The following is a 19,036-nucleotide window of genomic DNA, read 5'->3' on the forward strand; positions in this document are numbered from 1 at the left end:
GACACTTGCTGAACTTTGTTCACTGTATGTACTTTCTTTCTAGTTTGTTTCCTAATGAAAACTTTCAGGCAAGTTTGACAGTTAAAATTTCTTTAAAATATTACAATAGCAAATTTTGGATTTTTTTTAACTTTTGAAGTTAAAAAAAAATTTCTTTTTTCTCTATGGTTATAGCATCAAAAATTTGGAAATGAGCCCTTACTATTTTCACTTTTACCTCCTTTGATGTCTTTTTTTTACAACAATATAAAGGTCAACTTTTACTTATTGGGGTGACTTTTTTTGTTTGCCCATTGTTCTAGTAGCAATTGGTATGCCCAAATTATGGATTTTCCTACCAGATAGCGTCAACATTTTTTGTTAAACCAGCTGAATTCTACATTATATTTTGGAAAAGGAAAATTGAAACAGGTTAATTCCAATTTGGCTTGTTAAATCCTATGCCTGTATAAAATGCCACTGGTGCTACAGAGAGGATGATAAGAGGAAAGACAGCTACTCTTTTCCATGAACTTACCTGATTTGGAGGATGGAATAGCTTATCTGCTAGAATGTGTGACTTGAGTAATATGTTTTGGTCATGGAGGTTTTTTTTTTTGTTTTTTTTTTAAAGGGTTAGATTTTTTTTTAATTTAGAAATTTCTATAGAGAAGCAACTTTATTTTTGGGGAAGTGTCACTCCATGGTAAGTGACATTTTACTACTACACAGTTTAACAAATGCATACTATTACTCATTTTAGAAAATTTTGTAAGAAGATTTTGTTACACATGCAATAATAATATTTTTTATTGTGTTTTCTGTTAGTTTCAGGATAATGTAAGAAAAGCATGCGGTACAGATATTTTGCTCCAATAAAATTGGTATTTATTACAATAACATTTTCAATGAATTTATACCAGTGGTAAAATGGTACCACTTAGTCTGATACTTATGGAATTTATTTTTTGAGGTTTCTGCAATGTTTTTTGTAAATGACCATTTCATTAGGCATGAATGGAAGGGCTTTATTCTGACTGAACTATTATTTTAATGTCTTATTAGAACTAGATTATATACTTTGATTTTCTAGTCCATCGCCTTAACCACTCGGCCACGACTACAGACGATATATACTTTGATTTTCTAATATATTTTAAGCTTTTTAAAAATTGTGATCTCTACAACAAGAAATACATTTTACACCATAAGTCAGTATACACATGAAGATTCATGCATGTGGATTTGTATATATGTAAAAGTATAGAAAATACATTATTGAAACTAAAGTTTCACAAAATAATATTTGCACTTACTTTGCACAACACCCTCTAATATTTTCTCTTCTAGTTTAGTTTTTAAAATGCTGGTTGAGGGCAGGGTACAGTGGCCTCTGCCTGTAATCCCAGCCCTTTGGAAGGCTGAGGTAGGAGGATTGCTTGAGCCCAGGAGTTCAAGACTAACCTGGGCAACATAGCAAGACTCCATCTCCTAAAATTAAAAAAAAAAATTATGTAGGTATGGTGGCATGTGCCTGTAGTTCTGTAGTTCCAGGTACTTGGGAGCCTGAAGTGGGAGGATCACTTGAACCCAGGAGTTCGATGTTGCAGTGAACTATGATCAAGCCACTGTACTCCAACCTGGGCAAAAGAGTGAAACCCTGTCTCAAAAAAAGCTGGTTGAACCTACTAAGTTGATTTTATGAATTACTGATGAATTGCAACCTATCCTTATGAAAACGTTACTTTAGTTGGGTTTTTGAATAGTATTCCTTAAAATTTTTAATGAATATAAGAGTTGGAAAAGAAAGATATTTTTATCAAACAATTAGTATTTAAACTACCTGAGGAACTTGTTCATTGCTTTTATTTGTTTTATATATGACTTTCTGGGTAGATAGCTTAAAAATATAAACTAGAATGCTTAAGAAACGATGTGTAAAAACCATAAATCTATGTAGTTACTATTTAGTTTTTTTTTCCTGGATTTGAAATGTGGTATTACACATATTATCTTACTTTTTAAAAGGATCCTACATGAAATGTGGGTGTTCTGGTCTTATGAATTTTGTATATTTTTCTTTGATTTATATTCAGTGTCACACCTGTATGTATACTGTGCAGTTCACACGTTGACCAGATTTCTCAAAATGAGAAATCGGCATTTTCTTGAGGAAGGACGTTTTTAGGTGTTTTTTCACAACAGATCCAAGGGAATGTTCCCCATCTTGGTGCTGCAATTGTTCTTTTGTAAGCTTGACCATGCTTGTTATGTGAGCTTGCCTCATTGCCTGTTCATCCTTTGCTTTTGCCATTTTTCAAACAATAGGAAATGATGTTAAAAGTGATAATAATTTTCTTAAAAAGCATTTTTGACTTTAGAATGCTTAATTCTTGCATTTAAAGGCTCCCTTAGGATGTTTTGTGCTATAGTGTACTGAGATTGAATCATATCACTATTACTGATTATGAATTTTGTTATTTAAAAGAAAAATAAACATACAGTTTTGAATATACATACAGTTTAGCAATACTTTATACTAGGAAAAAGTAGGAGGAAGAATATTTTTTAATTCAACTGGATTAGCTTTCATGTTTAATAATTTTTTATTTTAAAATAGTGCTGGATTTTTTTAATAACCTCAAATATTACTTCTTCTCTTCTTTATATTTCTGAATTTGGAAACAAACCAACTTTCATGTTTTGCTGAAACCCAGTATGATATGTTCAAGGATAGATCATCAAGACTTTCATCATTAGTATGTAGCGCATGACTTTGTGTTATATGTGGAGTTTTACTTTATAAACATCTGTTGATGCTAATTATAGAATATGACTAACTTTCATGGCTTTGTTATGAACTTTTGGGGAAAATGTGTGACTAACAAAGCAAAAAGCTAATGTTTTGTGATTGTGGCATGAATAGTAATTTTTTTCTTTAGGATTTCAGAATTAGACACAAGTTATTCTTATCTATTGAGGACTAGGATTGGTAGTAATATCTTTTTTTTTTTTTTTTTTAATTTTAGAGATGGGGTCCCTCTCTGTCAACCAGGCTGGAGTGCAGTGGTGCAATCATAGCTTACTGACTGCAACCTTGAACTCCTGGATTCAAGGGATCCTCCCACCTCAGCCTTCTGAGTAGCGAGTACTATAAACATATGCCACCATGCCCAGCTAATTGTTTTATTTTTTTTGTAGAGATGGGGTTTTGCTATGCTGTCCAGGCTGGTCTCGAGCTTTTGGTCTCAAGTGATCCTCCCACCTTGGCCTCCCAAAGTGATGGGATTACATGTGTGAGCCATCATGCCCAGCTGGTAGTAATATATCTTTTCTTAAAATGATGAGCCACCCACCTAACGTATACTCATTGTCATTCTAACACTGTTAGAAACATGTCTTCATGTTGAGCACAAGCCCAAACTGTGTTTTATGTCATATCACAAAGCTAGCAGGTGTGAAGTCGCTAGATAAAAACATCCAGTAGTGTTAGAGGACACCTAAGACGTCAGTTATGTCCAAACATTTTGGTTTGATTTAGTTAGTTTTTTATGGTATGTCATTAACCAAGGAATTTAAGTTATAGCTTGTTTTTCTTGGGTTAATATTTTGTCAGTAGGTTGCCTGAGTTTCTAAATTACATAGACATCTCTTAAAATGTTCAGAGTAATATATAAAAAGATGCATATTCAAAAAAAAAGAAAAATGAGTTTTTAATCATTGATTGAGGATACAGCTATATATATGTGAGATGGTTTACCTAGAGCAGTCTGTTGCCTTTGGCTCTTGATAGGTAGGGCACTTCTAGCCACACTCTCTTATTTCAGGCAAGTAGTATGTACCTAGATTAGATTTCTTATCTACCAATTTACCTATTTAGTAGTATTGCTGGCCTTAATTTCCCCATATGTACTTGGCTCTGTACTCCTAGGAAAAGTTAGGTATTGAGACAATCCTGTCTTCAAGGGACCCTTTTATGGTACGCTGGGCAATCCATACCATGTTGGTTGTTTTCCTCCTGAGCATTACATACTGTGGATTCACTAATTTGGGTTAAGAGTACTGTCTGGGACAGTTTAATGTCATGTTCTTTGTTCTCTCAGTCCTGTTTTAATTGTTCCAAAAGATTGCTTTTTGACCTTTAGGTAAAGAAGACTATAGAAGGAAGTGAATTATCTTGTTACCTATACCCTTAGCCAGGAGTGGTGTCTCATGCCTGTAATCCCAGCATTTTGGGAGGTTGAGGCAGGAGGATCACTTGAGGCCAAGAGTTCAAGACCATCCTGGACAACATTGCAAGACATTGTCTCTACCTGTTCCCCCAACCCCAAATTAGCTGGGTGTAGTGGTACATGTCTGTGGTCCTACCTACTCAGGAGACTGTGGCAGGAGTCCAGGAGTTCTAGGCTGCAGTGAGCCATGATTGTGCCACTATACCCCAGTCTGGGTGACAGAGCAAGACCCTGTTCCTATTGAAAAAGAAAAAAAAGAAGTCAGAGGGACTCAAGTGTGGTGTGAAGGTCTCCACAAATACCCTGCCTGGCTCTTAGTTCTAATCAAGTTTTCTTTAGCTGGCCAGACACACAGATGCTTGGCACAGAGGGAGGTGAGGGAGGAATGCAGATGTGTAGAGAGGCCAGGCAGACTAGCTAGTAAAGTGCAGTGAATTGTTTACTAACCTTTGGGAAATAAATTGCATGTAAACTATTGTGTATCTCATATAGACCTTTGTGTATATAATTTGAAGATGAATTTTATTAAATTATTTTCATAACTTCGCTATGCAGTCATTGAAGTTAACTTGAAATATTTACTTCCAGAATCATTCTTACACTCACTCTCATGGAATGAAGAAGAGGTCTTCTGGTTCTCATAAAGACCTACTGGTTAGTTCTGTTGTCTCTCATATCACAATTCACGAAGTACTGTTAGGAACTTAAGGTTTATGATTGCTTTGGTGTGCTACTAGGACATTATTGAAACTTGATAATCTGCTGAAACATGATTTATCAGAAATTTAAAAATAATTTTGTTTTCATTCGCAAGTTTTAGTATTAAGTTAACATATGCAAACCCCAGCAGCCAGAGTTAGTACTATATCACAAGAAGCTCATTAACAAGTATTTTCATTTATGAATTGTCCTTTGGAATATACCTCAAGAACAGGTTAAGTAAGATTCTCATCCTTATTTTAGGAATTTGAATTGATTTAGTTGTGGTATTATGGGTCGTAACTAAACTCACAAATAGGTTTCATTCTAAAAGTTTGTGTTTTGGGAACTTGGAATGCATTTTCTAGTTTCTTCAATAAATATGTAATGGCAAAGTTTCCATACTAGCTTGCTGAAAACTCTTTAACCTATAATGTAATTAAACTGCAGAATTAATATACTCTTTATTCTAGTCACTTTGTGAAACAACACTTCTTTTTTCTTTTTCTTTTTCTTTCTTTTTTTTTTTTTTTTTTGAGATGGAGTCTCGCTCTGTCTCCCAGGCTGGAGTGCATGGCACGATCTTGGCTCACTGCAACCTCCACCTCCCAGGTTCAAGCGATTCTCCTGCCTCAGCCTCCCAAGTAGCTGGGATTACAGGCATACGCCACTCTTCCTGGCTAATTTTTGTATTTTTGTAGAGACGGGGTTTTGCCATGTTGGCCAGGTGGTCTGCCCGCCTCAGCCTCCTGAAGTTCTGGGATTACAGGCATGAGCCACAGTGCCTGGCCGCTAAACAAATTTCTGTGAGGAAAATAATGTCTCCGGAATGCCCACTTGGCACATTGGGAACACCAATTTCCTGTTAGGCTGCAACAGTACTGGCAAAGGAAGTGCAGTCCCAACTCTTTGCTAATTCAGGGTTCCCATGGGTTGGATGGGGAGAGGGTTGGAAGGCTTTGGTTGGTAGAAGGGAGGAGAGAAGGGAGAATGTAATGGGGAGAAAATTAATGAGAGGCCCTGGAAGGTAGGGTCTTGGGATCTCTGGGGAGAGGTGAGCCTTAGTGCCTAGTTGAGGGTGTGAGTGGGGAGTGAGGAGTGGTGTGGGAAGGCAGGGCTAGGGGTGGTAGGGATGGGGTGGGAGTAGGGATGTCCTCAACTCCACTGTCAACACTGATGGAGTCTTTAAGTCAGAGATTGCCTAAATTTGCTTAACCTTGGGTAAAAAAGATGGCTAGAGAAGTTGGGAAGGGAATTTTATAGATGGTTTTCTCTCCCTCAATTAGCTATAATGTATACTATTGTTTATTTTATACATTGTATAAATGAACCTGCCGTAAGTGTTTTAGATCAAACCGTATTTATCGTACTGTCTCTTTCGTTTTGGTAATTTAATTTGTCAGTTTATTTTGACAAGTAATGGGACTAGGAAATGTTTGGAACCAAATACATAGCCCTTTAATAACTTCTGTGGCTTTGCAAGATGGATTGTAAAACTGGTAATTATTCAGTTGTCCAGGAGTGTTGAAGGACCTTCTTAAGTATGGCATGAGAATAAATTGTTTTCATTCCATTTTGTCTGAGGGTTTATTGTCTTGTTTTTAAATTTAAAAATTTAGTAATGTCTTTGTTTTAGGGGCTTGAAATAATTGTCACTTTGACTTAATGTGATATGATGATTTAAAAATATTTTGGAGAAGAAGGGATTTGGCAATATCATATTTTGCCTTTTTGTGTTCAGTTTTGCCTTTGTGTGTTGTTAGGTTATTAACATTTAGCCTAAGAAAAATGTGTTTAATTTTGCTTTTTGCAGAGTGGCCTCTACTTTGACCAGAGAAACTATAGCAGTCTTAGACATAGCAAACCCACCTCTGCCTACTACACTCGGGTTTGTCTAAACTTTTTTGGCTTTATGTGTTTGATTCACTTTTAACATATTTCTAATCTCCCCATTTTGCATTTTGACTAGCTGTAACTAATCTGTAAATGGCTACATATATACTAGTTTTTGGTAACTGAATTTATATAGTCTGTGGGAGTCTCTTTAAACAACGGGAACTGTTGAATCATCATGTTAATCAGTACCATTAAAAACATTTTAAAATAAAGATGTTTAAATGTACAAAAAAAGTTCAAGGAATAATACAGTGCACATCACATACCTATCATTTAGATTATATAATTCATTATATTTCCTTTATCACATAATTATCTATTTGTCCCTCTAACCATCAATTCATCTTAGTTTTTGATACATTTCAAAATAAGTTGTAAGCATCCATATACTTCAGAGTGGGTACCCTTTTAAAAAAGCTTACATATTAAAAAAGCTTACATATAAAAATGTAAACACGTGGCATGAGAAGAATGTAATTATTTAATGTTAGAATCTCTTGTTTTTTTAAAGGCATTTGACACACCATACATTTAAGACACATTAAATGTATGGCACACAGTACATTTAAAATAATTTTGTCTAAAAAACCTGCACACACAACTTAAGTACTCTTATTTTTCATCTCTGATTGGGTTTGGTGAAAAAGAACTTGAAAAGTATGTCCTCAGATGACATCAGGAAAAGCAAGATTTAATTCCTTTAAAAACATGCTGTGTCTTTTTAGTGCATGGATTCATTGACTAGTACAGTTTATCTAATTCAACTAAGGCACTTTGTCCATGGCTTGTTTTGAATAACAGGTTTTCTAATCTATTTGGAAAAGAGTGTTTGTAGAGATAACTTGGAGCTTATTTATCTGGTTCTCCAAAAATCAGTCTAAGCCAATTAGGAGTTGGTCATAAAATCACTGAAAATATCATAAGAACTGGGTGAGTGGGATGTGGCCACTGTTTGCCACACTCCTGGTACCATGGCCCTCTTTCCCTCAGTGTTTTCTTAACAATAATGCTCGAAGACCAATGGGACATAAACATATTTATAATTTATAGAAAACTGCTCCAACTGTTTCTTTCTTATCCCTTACAATTAATATTCAAAACAATTTCTAATGACTTAAGTTTTTCTTATTTCTTGTGTTTCTTAACTACTTTAAGCACTCAGGAATTGCTAATTAATTATGGAGTATAAAATCATAAACTTAAGTCCTCTGCATTCATGATGGTGAGACCAATTCATCTTTGTTTTTGCTTTTGCTTATTTATTTTGTTTTTGTCTCTTAGCAGTCTTCTTCCCTGTACAGTGACCCTCTGGCAACATATAAGAGTGACAGGGTTAGTACTTTCTGAGGAATGTTCTGCCTTTAGAGCTACCAGTTGCTTTTTTTTGGGTTTAATAATACACTTTTTTCTTAGGCTTCTCCTACTGCAAATTCTGGTCTACTGAGAAGTGCCAGTCTGGTTTGTATTTTCCTCTTCCAGTGTGTGCACTGCTGGTGGGGTCAATGTCATGGTGCTAACTCTATGGCTTGACAGCTTGTCTCCAAAATAGTTAAGGACACATGATTTTAATGTCATGTATACTGCAGAATGTGCTGCCTGTGCTTAAAATATACAACTTTAGGGTATTAAAAATGAGCATATTCCTTTCACAGAGGGCTGTTGGTAGCCCTTGCTTAGAATCAGTTTTTTTTTTATCTAGAGAAGATAGATTTGCTTGAGTCCTACCACACTCACATACTTTTGTGAGATGGCTGCTTATGGGAAGGATATTGTTTTTCTTTGGGACAGTTATGATCTTGGCCTCTGATACTAGGATCTAATAAAGCAAGCTGACTAGAAAAGTAAAAGCAGTAGCTCTGTGTAATGTGTGAGCTGTGAATTTGTTGCTTTCAAGCTGTTGTGTTGTGGTCTGTTGTGTTGTGGCCTGTTGTGTTGTTTGTTGTTGTGTTGTGGCCTGTTGTATTGTGGCCTGTTCTAGTGGACTGGGATCCTGAGATCCCAGTTATAATTTATAACTTAATTTTATTGTAGTAGTAGGCAAAATACTCTTTGTACCTCAGTTTCCTTTCCTGCTCTGTTTCCTCTTTTGAGAAAATAAATTTATACATGTTAATTCTCCCAGTTTCATAACATGATGGTGAAAGAAAATACTGTAACCAGGGGTGTTTTTTAAAAAATGAAGTGTAAGGTTGATAGCAATTTAAGCATATAAATGAGTATTACCACCTTCAGGGTTTTCATTCTGGGAGGCTATACACTTATATCATTCTCCAAAACATTTTTGGTACCGAGTATTGTGAAAACATTAAGTCATTTTCAAAACAACCTTGATGCTAAATAGCTAAGTGATATTTCCTTTGTTCCTTAGGCATCATTGTACAATGGTGGATTATATAACCCTTATGGTTCTCGAACTGTAAGTCTAAATAGGGGAAGGTGGTGAAGAGGAGGGAAATGTGGGTGGGCACAGTTTACTTTCAAAGAAAAAGTCAAAAATTTTAAAAAAAGAAAAATATACAAAGAAAAAGTCATTTAATCTGACCTGGAATTACTCTCTAAGCTGTGATCAAGTCATTCAGCTAGCCAGTTGTGACTCTCATGCAAGCTGTGATAAAATGCCTGCTGGAAATCATGATTGCAAGTATTAGGGAAATGCATAGAAAAACCACTTTTCTTGTTCATTAGTTCCTCTTGAAGAAGTTCTGAGCAGCACTTCTCAGGGCATCCCCTTCCTCTTCTCTCCCTCTAGCCAAGGGCTGGTGGATCTTGAGGGTGGGGATGAGGTAGAGTTCTACACCACTGAATAACAGTTACCTTTATCTTGAGAACCAGGGGCAAGTTAGGTCCATGGTCCCTAATGTATTCTCGTTAGAATAATGAGGTGATGATTGTTGTAAAACCTTTCTTCTTGGAAACTTTATAGCCATCTGAATGCAGTTATTACTCATCAAGAATAAGTTCAGCCCGAAGCAGTCCAGGGGTGAGCTGTCTAGTCTCTGCATGCTTTGTAGAAATTTTTGATTGTTGCGTTAATCTGTACTCACTGTTTAGAATATTGAGGATATGGTGTGATTCACTTTGTTGTGCATGGATTAGGTGTTCCCTTAGTACATAAACTCAAGCACTAATTTGTCCTAATAATTGGTGATTTCTCTATAAATGTGACTTAGCATGTAATTTCTTAAATGAGTCTCTAACCAGTGCCATTAGAATTTTTAAAGTTTTTATATTTAATCTTCATTTGTGTAGAACTTCTTGTCTTTCAGTGGTGATAATTCATTGTATAGGTTGACTATCCTGTGTTTCTCCTTTCTATCTTTACATTCTGCACATTGAGCCATTTCACCTGCTTGCCAGCACTTCTATCAGTGCAGTGAAAGGAGAAGAAATAAAACAAGCTGATTAAAAAAAATTGTTATACAAAAGACAAAACTGGGACAATTATAATTACCTAATCTTTCTAGAGTATTTTTAAAAATTTACAAAAATAATATTAGTTAAGGAAAATTCCAAGTAAAATTCCCCATTTTCCTTCCCCAAATGTAATCTCTGTTCTTCAATAACCTTTCAGAGATATTTTATGCATATATGAGTGCTCTTTATTTTCAGTGCAAATGGTTCATATTACATACTGCTCCTCAACATATTTTCTTTATTTAAAGTAGCTTTCTGTATCAGCACCTATAAATTTATTTCATTCTTTCTTTTTTTGATAAAAATTTTAAACAAGTAAGCTGTGTCCCTTAGTTTTTCCACTTCATGTCTCTTAGAGGTAGTTTCATATTAGCACATTCTTTTTAATGGCAATATATTCCGTTAGTGCATAAGTATACATTTTAAAAGTCATTTCCTGTCCGGGCGTGGTGGCTCATGCCTGTAATCCCAGCACTTTGGGAGGCCGAGGGCACATCACCTGAGATCGGGAGTTTGAGACTAGCCTGACCAACATGGTGAAACCCCACCTCTACTAAAAATACACAATTAGCCGGACGTGGTGGCACATGCCTGTAATCCCAGCTACTTGGGAGGCTGAGGCAGGAGAATTGCTTGAACCTGGGAGGCAGAGGCTGCAGTGAGCCAAGATCACGCCATTGCACTCCAGCCTGGGCAACAAGAGCAAAACTCCATCTCAAAAAAAAAAAAAAAAAGTCATTTCCCTGTGATGGACATTAGATTGTCATATTTTTGCTACTATAGACACTTATACAATGACCATTCTTATCCAAGTATATTTTTGTGTACCTACATGGGTAAATCTGCAAGGTAAATTGTGAATCGTGAAATGATGGGGTCAAAGAGGATATGCATTTAAATTATGATGTAAATTACCATGTTGTCTACCAAAAGGACTGTACTGATTTACATTCCCAATGGCAAATGATGACTTTATAAGATACCTTGTTATGCTTGATAATGTCAAACTAGAGAAATAATTAAAGCAGTTTTTTAAAGGTCATCAAAGGTTAATTTGTGGAGTGGAATAGGTGAGCTATATGGGTTTTCTTTTACATATATGTTTGTCTCAGTTCTACCATTTCTAAGTGGCACTGCTCAAAAATGCCGCTGCTATATTTAACAGAAGTTACACAGAGATGTTTAAGAAGGTGAGAACTTTTTTCACGTAAGAAGTAAGTTTACTTTTAACCTACCCTGTAATAAAATTCCACTTGGCAATTATTGGCATTTTTAGTTTCCTGAGTGTGGTGGTCCCTTGCAAATAAAATTTGATTTTATACACATACACACATAATTTTTAAAATTTTAATATGTATATTTTTTTCTTTTGAGACAGGGTCGCGCTCTGTCGCCCAGGCTCTGGAGTGCAGTGGCGCGATCTTGGCTCACTGCAGCCTCTGCCTTCCAGGTTCAAGCAATTCTCCCACCTCAGCCTCCCGAGTCGGTGGGGTTACAGGGGCACATCCACGCCTAGCGAATTTTTTTTTTTTTTTTTTTAAACGGGGTTTCACCATGTTGGCCAGGCTGGTCTCAAACTTGTGACCTCAGGTGGTCCACCCACCTCGGCCTCCCAAAGTGCTGGGATTACAGGCGTGAGCCACCATGCCTGGCCTAATTTTAATTTTTATTTGGAGAGGGTAGCTTTCTATGTGGCCCCTGCTAGATTCGAACTCTTGGGCTCAAGTAATCCTCCTGCCTCAGCCTCCTGAGTAGCTGGGACTGCAGGTGTGTATTACTGTACCCAGCTTATATTTTCAGTCAAATGTAGGATCTTGTCCTTATAGGCTGGCTAGATCCTATTTCATTTGCAGGTTGGGGTTAGAATAACTATTTTAGTGATGCCAGAATGGTTTCTTAGTGATGTTAGAATGGAGATAAACTACACATACCGAAGATGAGTCTTTGGCTGGTAAAGCAAGAAGATGACAGAGCCATGTAGGGTGATGTTAGCAACATCTCCACTAGCTGCATAGGAATGAATAAAGGAAAATAAGAACCATCACTTCGTTGTCCTTGTTGTAGGAATTTCTGTCACTGACTTACATTGTTTCCCTTTAAAATATTCTTTTATTTTCTCTCTCAAACAAAAACATTAAGTATATTTATTGACACTGATAGGATCCCAAAGGGCCCAGAGGTTTAAAAAGTATGAAATCCCTAACTGGTTTTGGTTGGCTTACTTATGCACCTCCCCTTCTTTAATTTTTTGAGATGGAGTCTTGCTCTGTCACCCAGGCTGGAGTGCAGTGGCACGATCTTGGCTCACTGCAACCTCCGCCTCCTGGGTTCCAGTGATTCTCCTGCCTCAGCCTCCCGAGTAGCTGGTATTACAGGCACCCGCCACCATACCCGGCTAATTTTTGTATTTTTAGTAGAGACGGGGTTTCACCATGTTGGTCAGGTTCGTCTTGAACTCCTAACCTCAAGTAATCCACCCACCTTGGCCTCCCAAAGTGCTGGGATTACAGGCATGAGCCACCGCTCCGGGCTTTCTTTAACTTAAATGTAAGGTTTTACTTTATTTGTGGTTTTTGGAAATGTCTCCTGATTTTTAATAACAGTTTATCATGCCTTGTACCAGCTTTTTAATTAATCTATAAGGTGCACAATATATTATACCAATTATGCTGCTTATATAGTTATTCGTATGCATCTCAAAACCTTCCTTAATGTACTTATAATGAGGTAACACCATAGCAAAACTGCATCTTTTTCATTATCTGCATTTAATATCTGTAGTTTACCAACGATGACACTGCAAGCATTGTGTCTTCTGATCGTGACAGTCGTGGACGAAGGGAGAGTGTGGTGAGCATGATTTGCATGCAAAGAAATAAGATGAGTTTTAAATGACAACAATGCGTGATCACGTGAAATCTGTTGGAAAGTGAAATTTGCGTTTGACAAAAAGAGCATTTTCCTCAAATTTAGTTACATAAATATTTTGCCTTATAAAACATGTTGAGAACACATATTCTCTGTGGCCTGTGCAAGCTTTCATTAATAACTTGCCTTTTTACATCACTTAGGAGTGAATCATTATTTGAAAAGTTTTTACTTTTTCTTCTTTGTTGCTGTTTTATGCACATACATGTGTGTGCAGTTCACCAGACAAATTTCTTCAGCAAAATCAATGTTTCCATATTGTATAAAACTCATAACTATGGATTACAAATCATGTTACCATTAATTGCTTTCTATATTGTTGTATTTAGATTTAACCAATGTTTATCCATCTGTTAAGACCTGTAATCCAGTCAGGGTGGCTCACGCCTATAATCCCAGCTACTTGGGAGACTGAGGTGGGAGGATTGCTTGAGCCCAGGAGTTTGAGGCTGCAGTGAGCTATGATTGCATCACTGCACTCCAGCGTGGGTAGCAAAGTGAGACTGTGCCTCTCAAAAGAAAAAAAAAAAGACTTGTGAACTTAAGAATTGCTGATGACAAAATTTAAAAATTCTAGTCTTAGACATTCAATTGGATAATAATTGTAGAGGCAACAAATAGCTATGTTAGAATACAAATGATATAATTTCAGGTTATTCTTTAATGAAGCTGGAAATTTCACAGAAAACTGATGACATTTTTGTTATATTTAAGAAATTGGTTTGGAAAATACATTGTTCAGGATGGTATGTCAGCTTAGAGCTAGAATAAAGAGCATAAGAGGCTGTAATTCCTTTAAGAAAAATAGGCCATTTGAGTTATGTGAAAGATTATAAACCCGAGTTTTCATAGAGAAGGGGAACATTAAATGTTGGAGAGATTTGTTACCATACACTCATTTATTTAATTAAAGCAGTTGTAGTTCCTTAGCAAACCAACTAATGCTCACGTTCACAACTGAAGGAGAAATAATATGCTACAACACCTAAAAACACCTTGGAACGCAGTGGAGTGGAAAGGGCAGGGACTTTAAATAATGATGCTTGGGCTTGTATCCACTTCTGCTACCTGTTAGTGTGTAAATGGCATGTCTTTATTTGTACATTGGGGATGTTAATACTATCTTTGTAGGTAGGTTTAATATATGGATTAAATGGAATACTATATAGAAAATACCTATCAAAATTCTCAAATAGGTGCCAATAAATATTAGTATCTATAAATGCAAGTCATTATTATTATTATTGTGAATAAAAATACCATTGCTTGATTGTATCAGTCATTAGCAAAACTTCATACTTGTAAGCCTGTTTTATCTCTGTGAATGGGCTTCTGAATTCCCTTCCTTGAGAAGTATTTTAAAGCAAGGCAAACAGTCAGCTGAAGTAAGGAACAGATGATGAATGAGGTAAAAAAAAAAAATCACTTATTTTAAAATTAAATAAATGTTTGTGGAGTACCTGTTATATTCAAAGCCCTGTGTTAAGTGCTAGGAATACTATTTTAAGCCAGTCAGACTAGATTTCTGACCTTATGGAGTTTATATCCTCGTGAAAGAGATAGAAAATAAGCTAGTAAAGAAACAAAAAGAAAGAAATGTCAGGGACTGTGAAGAGAACAGATAATGTGATAGGGAACCTGGAGGGGTCGGTATGTGTGTGGGTGACCCTTTGGATGGGTTGATTAGAGATGCTTCTCTGAGAAACTGACCTTTGAGCTGAGACCTGAAATGTGAGGAGCCAGTTGCTTGAATTGCTGGGAGGGGAGCGTTCTAGGCCAGTGCCAAGGCCTAAGGTGAGGGAGAACTGGTGTGTTTGGGGAACTAAAAAGAGGCCGGTATAGTTGATTTCCTTCATTATTTTGTCTTATATTTCCTGGTCTTTGGGAATATAAAAAAAGGGGAACTGTGTAAACTGAGAAAAGGTGCAGTAAACACCCTGCAAATAATTCTGCATTCAGCATATATATTCTTAACAGAGTTGATAGCTATAATGAATTATAAATTTTGAGAATTATAGTAGAGGTAGATACTGACCTAGAAATGCCTCTGTTCAGGGTGATGAATATCTTAAACGTGAGAGATTTGCTGGTCTTCAGGAAGTAAATGTTCTCTGTAGCATAGGACTCTAGTTAAGATGAGTAAAAAAGCTGATGGTAGAGCTGTGATTTCATTTAGGAACCCCTTTTCTTTTTTATTTTTTTGAGTAGGTTAATTGCAGCAGTTTCCTCATTTTATTTCTTGGTACTTTATCACCCATCAAAATTTTAAAAAACCTTTCCCTAATTGGCCAATGTTCTTATTTTTTTCTTTCTTTTTTCTTAACCTTTAAAGCATCTCATTTTTTTTTCTGACTGAAAGGTATCTGCCGCTGATTATTTCAGTCGCTCCAATCGTAGGGGAAGTGTTGTCTCCGAGGTGGATGACATCAGTATCCCAGATTTGTCCAGCGTGAGTGTATTGCATGGGATGGTTGGTTATGTTGTCCCAGGCTTGTGACTAACAGCTAATATGTTAGCTATTTTATAATAAAAGTGGGAACTTGATTTATTGTCTTAAGAAATATTTGTTTGGGCCGGGCATGGTGGCTCACACTTGTAATCCCAGCACTTTGAGAGACCAAAGCAGGCAGATCACCTGAGGTCAGGAGTTCGAGACCAGCCTGGCCAACGTGGTGAAACTCTGTCTCTATTAAAAATACAAAAAAAATTAGCTGGGTGTGAGGGCGCACACCTGTAATCCCAGCTACTCTGGAGGCTGAGGCAGAAGAATCACTTGAACCTAGGAGGTGGAGGTTGCAGTGAGCCGAGACCACACCACTGCACTGTATCCTGGGCAACAGAGTGAGACTCCATCTCAAAAAAAAAAAAAAAAGAATTGTTTGAACATGTTAAAATCAAACACATTTGCTCTGTTTTGGAATGTATTTATTAATATGTCCTTTTTAAAAAAAAAACTTTTTCCCCCTCTGTGGAAAAATCTCCGCATAGAACCCATTAGCATCTGCAACAATTATCGATATTTTGCCAATTTTGTTTCATTGATTTCTTCCCTCTGCCTTCCTTTTTTCCCTGAATTATTCTAAAGCAAATCCCATGTTATGTCATTTCCCAATAAACAGTTCAATATGTATCTGTAACTGAACATTTTTTCAGATCTCTTATATCATTATCATCACTAATGAAATAAGTAATTCCTTAGTATTATCTAATACCTAGCCCTTATTCAGACATTCCTTATTGGTTAAAAAAATTATTTTCCTTTTTGACTTTAGTGAATCTATAAAGTGATAGGTAGACTTAGAAAATTGAATAATGAAATACACCGCTTAGTAAAGTGTCACTAATTTGTACTAACCAGGAACAATCTGAATATATTTTAAATATTTGGATTATGGCATTGTTCTGAAGAAGTGTGCCTATCCATTGCTTCCACATTCATCAGGAACTGAATTTAGGAAAGGATTGTCCTTGGGGCATTTGTCTTAATGAATGAACTCCAGCCAACAACTTAGGATCTACCTGCTCATCTCAAAATACCAGTCTGATTTTCTCTCTGACGCTTCTCCTCTCTTGCTGGCATTAGTGTTGTTTTGCCCATGGACCAAGGCTATACTGATTGTACTGATTGTCAAGCACTTTGGAGGGGGTGAGAGGTGGCATTTTTCTTTCTTCTTCTTTTTTTTCTTGGTGACAGGGTTGAGACTGTCGCACAGGCCGGAGTGCAGCAGTGCGATCACGGCTCACTGCAGCTTCAACCTCCTGGGCTCAAGTGATCCTCCCACCTCAACCTCCCAAGTAGCTGGGACTACAAGCGTGTGTCATCACGCCCAGCTAATTTTTATATTTTTTGTAGAGCTAGGGTTTCGCCGTCTTGCCCAGGCTGGTCTCGAATTCCTGACCTCAGTCAGTCCACCTGCCTCAGCCTCCCAAAGTGTTGGGATTACAGGCATGAGCCATCACTTCTGGCCAACATTTCTTTCTCTTTTTTTTTTTTTTTTTTTTTTTTTTGAGACGGAGTCTCACTCTGTTGCCTAGGCTGGCGTGCAGTGGCGCGATCTTGGCTTACTGCAACCCCTGCCCTCCGAGTTCAAGTAATTCTCCTGCCTCAGCCTCCCGAGTAGCTGGGATTACATGCGCCTGCCACCGCGCCTGGCTAATTTTTTTTATTTTTAGTAGAGACAGGGTTTCACCATCTTGGCCAGGCTGGTCTTGAACTCCTGACCTCATGCTCCACCCACCTCAGCCTCCCAGTGCTGAGATTACATGTGTGAGCCACTGCGCCCAGCCAACAATTTCTTAAGAGAAATGTTAGACAGTAGTTTTAAATGAAGAAATAATTATTTATAATTAGCATTTCACTGATCGTATTTAAATAGCTATTTCTGAACTATTTTAATTCTAGAAGATAATTTTATGTGTGGTTCTTAAGCATTCCAGATCATTGGTTCTCAAATCTGGCTGTGCAACAGTATCATCTTATTGGTGTGGGTCTAATCAATAACTCTCTGCATACAAAGTTAGAAGACTGGTTTCCAAGTCATTCCCCTGAAATACTGCCCTTTATATTAAATTGCCTAGTAATCCCCTTTTTCCCCCGTAAGTATGGACAAATAAACTTACTGTTTACATCTGTTCTCTTAAAAACTGAATTCTGTCAGCCTCTTAATTTATAATATCTGAATTAATAGTTATGTCTTCCTTACATTTATTTTGTGATGATTTACTTTAGTACTTACATATAAGTGAAAATGCTGACAGTTTAAAAAATCTCCCCCTGCCCCTGCTAGTTAACTGTAACTCTTTAACATAAGGAAAAAGTTCTCTAGAGCAGGGATTTACAAATCTGGCTAACCCCTGTTATTTTATAGTCTGCAAGCTACTGGTTTATTTATATGTATTTGTGTATCCACACACACACAGACACACACGTGTATACATATATATATACATATACATACATATTTTTTTTTAAAAGAGACAGGGTCTCGGTCTGTCTTGCAGGCTGGAGTGCAGTGGAGCCATCATAGCTCACTGCAGCCTCAAACTCTTGGGCTCAAGTGATCTTCCTGCCCCAGACTCTCAAGGCGCTGGCATTACAGGTGATTTGTATATTTTTAAATGGTTACATATCAGTACCTTATCCTTAATTTTGCCTCCTGGCAAAGCCTACAGTATTTTCTGGGCCTCTCTCTGGAGCAAATAACTTTCTCTAGTAGTATTTCTTTTAAAGGGTATGCTGTAGTCCAACTCATCTTGTAGAGGAATACAAAGGGGACTTGATGTTGATAGACCTCCCTCCCCTCCCACTTTCAAAAAAAGGTGACCTGGAAATATTTCAACATGAAATATTATGATTTTTAAATGCTGGCAATGAATTCAGAATTTTAAAAGACATTTTCTGGTTACCTCATTGTGTACTAAATATGTTTTTAGACTAATAGTTTATAACTTCTGAGCTAGGAGGTGCTGAGAAAGGGTGCCAGGTCATGATTCTGCAAGCCTATATAATATTTTTGGTGGTTCTAGCCTCTTATTTTCTTCTACATTGGCTTTATTTCTGTTTTGTAAGTCAGGCTACAATAAAGCAAACAAATGTAAATGTGTTTTAAGCAAAACTGAAATTTTGCTGATTGTTAATAATCAAACCATTTCTAAATGGAATCCTTAGCCAGTTTTGCTTTAGGAAATTGTTAAAATCAATTGATGTCTTCCCTTCTGTGGTTGTGGAATCAGATATTTTTTCAAACAATTTTTGAGTAGCATTATCAAGTTAGTATATATATAAATTAGAAATTAACAAAGGATCAAGACCCAATGACTGCATTGAAGAAACTACACTGTAAATACTTTATTAAACTACAGTTTTACACCTTAATATATTAAATATG

At 36.7% G+C, this 19,036-nt stretch overlaps 1 protein-coding gene across 21 annotated transcripts in view; it reads left to right on the top strand.

Annotated features, from left to right (window-relative positions):
- The window catches only part of LRRFIP2 (LRR binding FLII interacting protein 2), a 127,748-nt gene that overhangs the window by 62,203 nt on the left and 46,509 nt on the right, over nucleotides 1-19,036 (top strand). For 8 of the 21 annotated variants that reach the window (XM_054481144.2, XM_054481148.2, XM_054481150.2 and 5 more), the window contains 9 exons: nucleotides 2,697-2,738; nucleotides 4,800-4,865; nucleotides 6,724-6,798; nucleotides 8,088-8,138; nucleotides 8,220-8,264; nucleotides 9,175-9,222; nucleotides 9,730-9,786; nucleotides 13,002-13,070; nucleotides 15,508-15,597. The exons of 9 other annotated variants lie outside the window; for them this stretch is intronic. In XM_054481144.2, the coding sequence (XP_054337119.1) occupies nucleotides 2,697-2,738; nucleotides 4,800-4,865; nucleotides 6,724-6,798; nucleotides 8,088-8,138; nucleotides 8,220-8,264; nucleotides 9,175-9,222; nucleotides 9,730-9,786; nucleotides 13,002-13,070; nucleotides 15,508-15,597 (543 nt within the window). The remainder of the gene's footprint in view (nucleotides 1-2,696; nucleotides 2,739-4,799; nucleotides 4,866-6,723; nucleotides 6,799-8,087; nucleotides 8,139-8,219; nucleotides 8,265-9,174; nucleotides 9,223-9,729; nucleotides 9,787-13,001; nucleotides 13,071-15,507; nucleotides 15,598-19,036) is intronic. 4 more of the 21 variants (XM_054481146.2, XM_054481151.2, XM_054481176.2 and 1 more) reach the window with 2 other exon arrangements.

Source organism: Pongo pygmaeus, chromosome 2, assembly GCF_028885625.2.
Source record: "Pongo pygmaeus isolate AG05252 chromosome 2, NHGRI_mPonPyg2-v2.0_pri, whole genome shotgun sequence".
Lineage (NCBI taxonomy): Eukaryota > Metazoa > Chordata > Mammalia > Primates > Hominidae > Pongo > Pongo pygmaeus.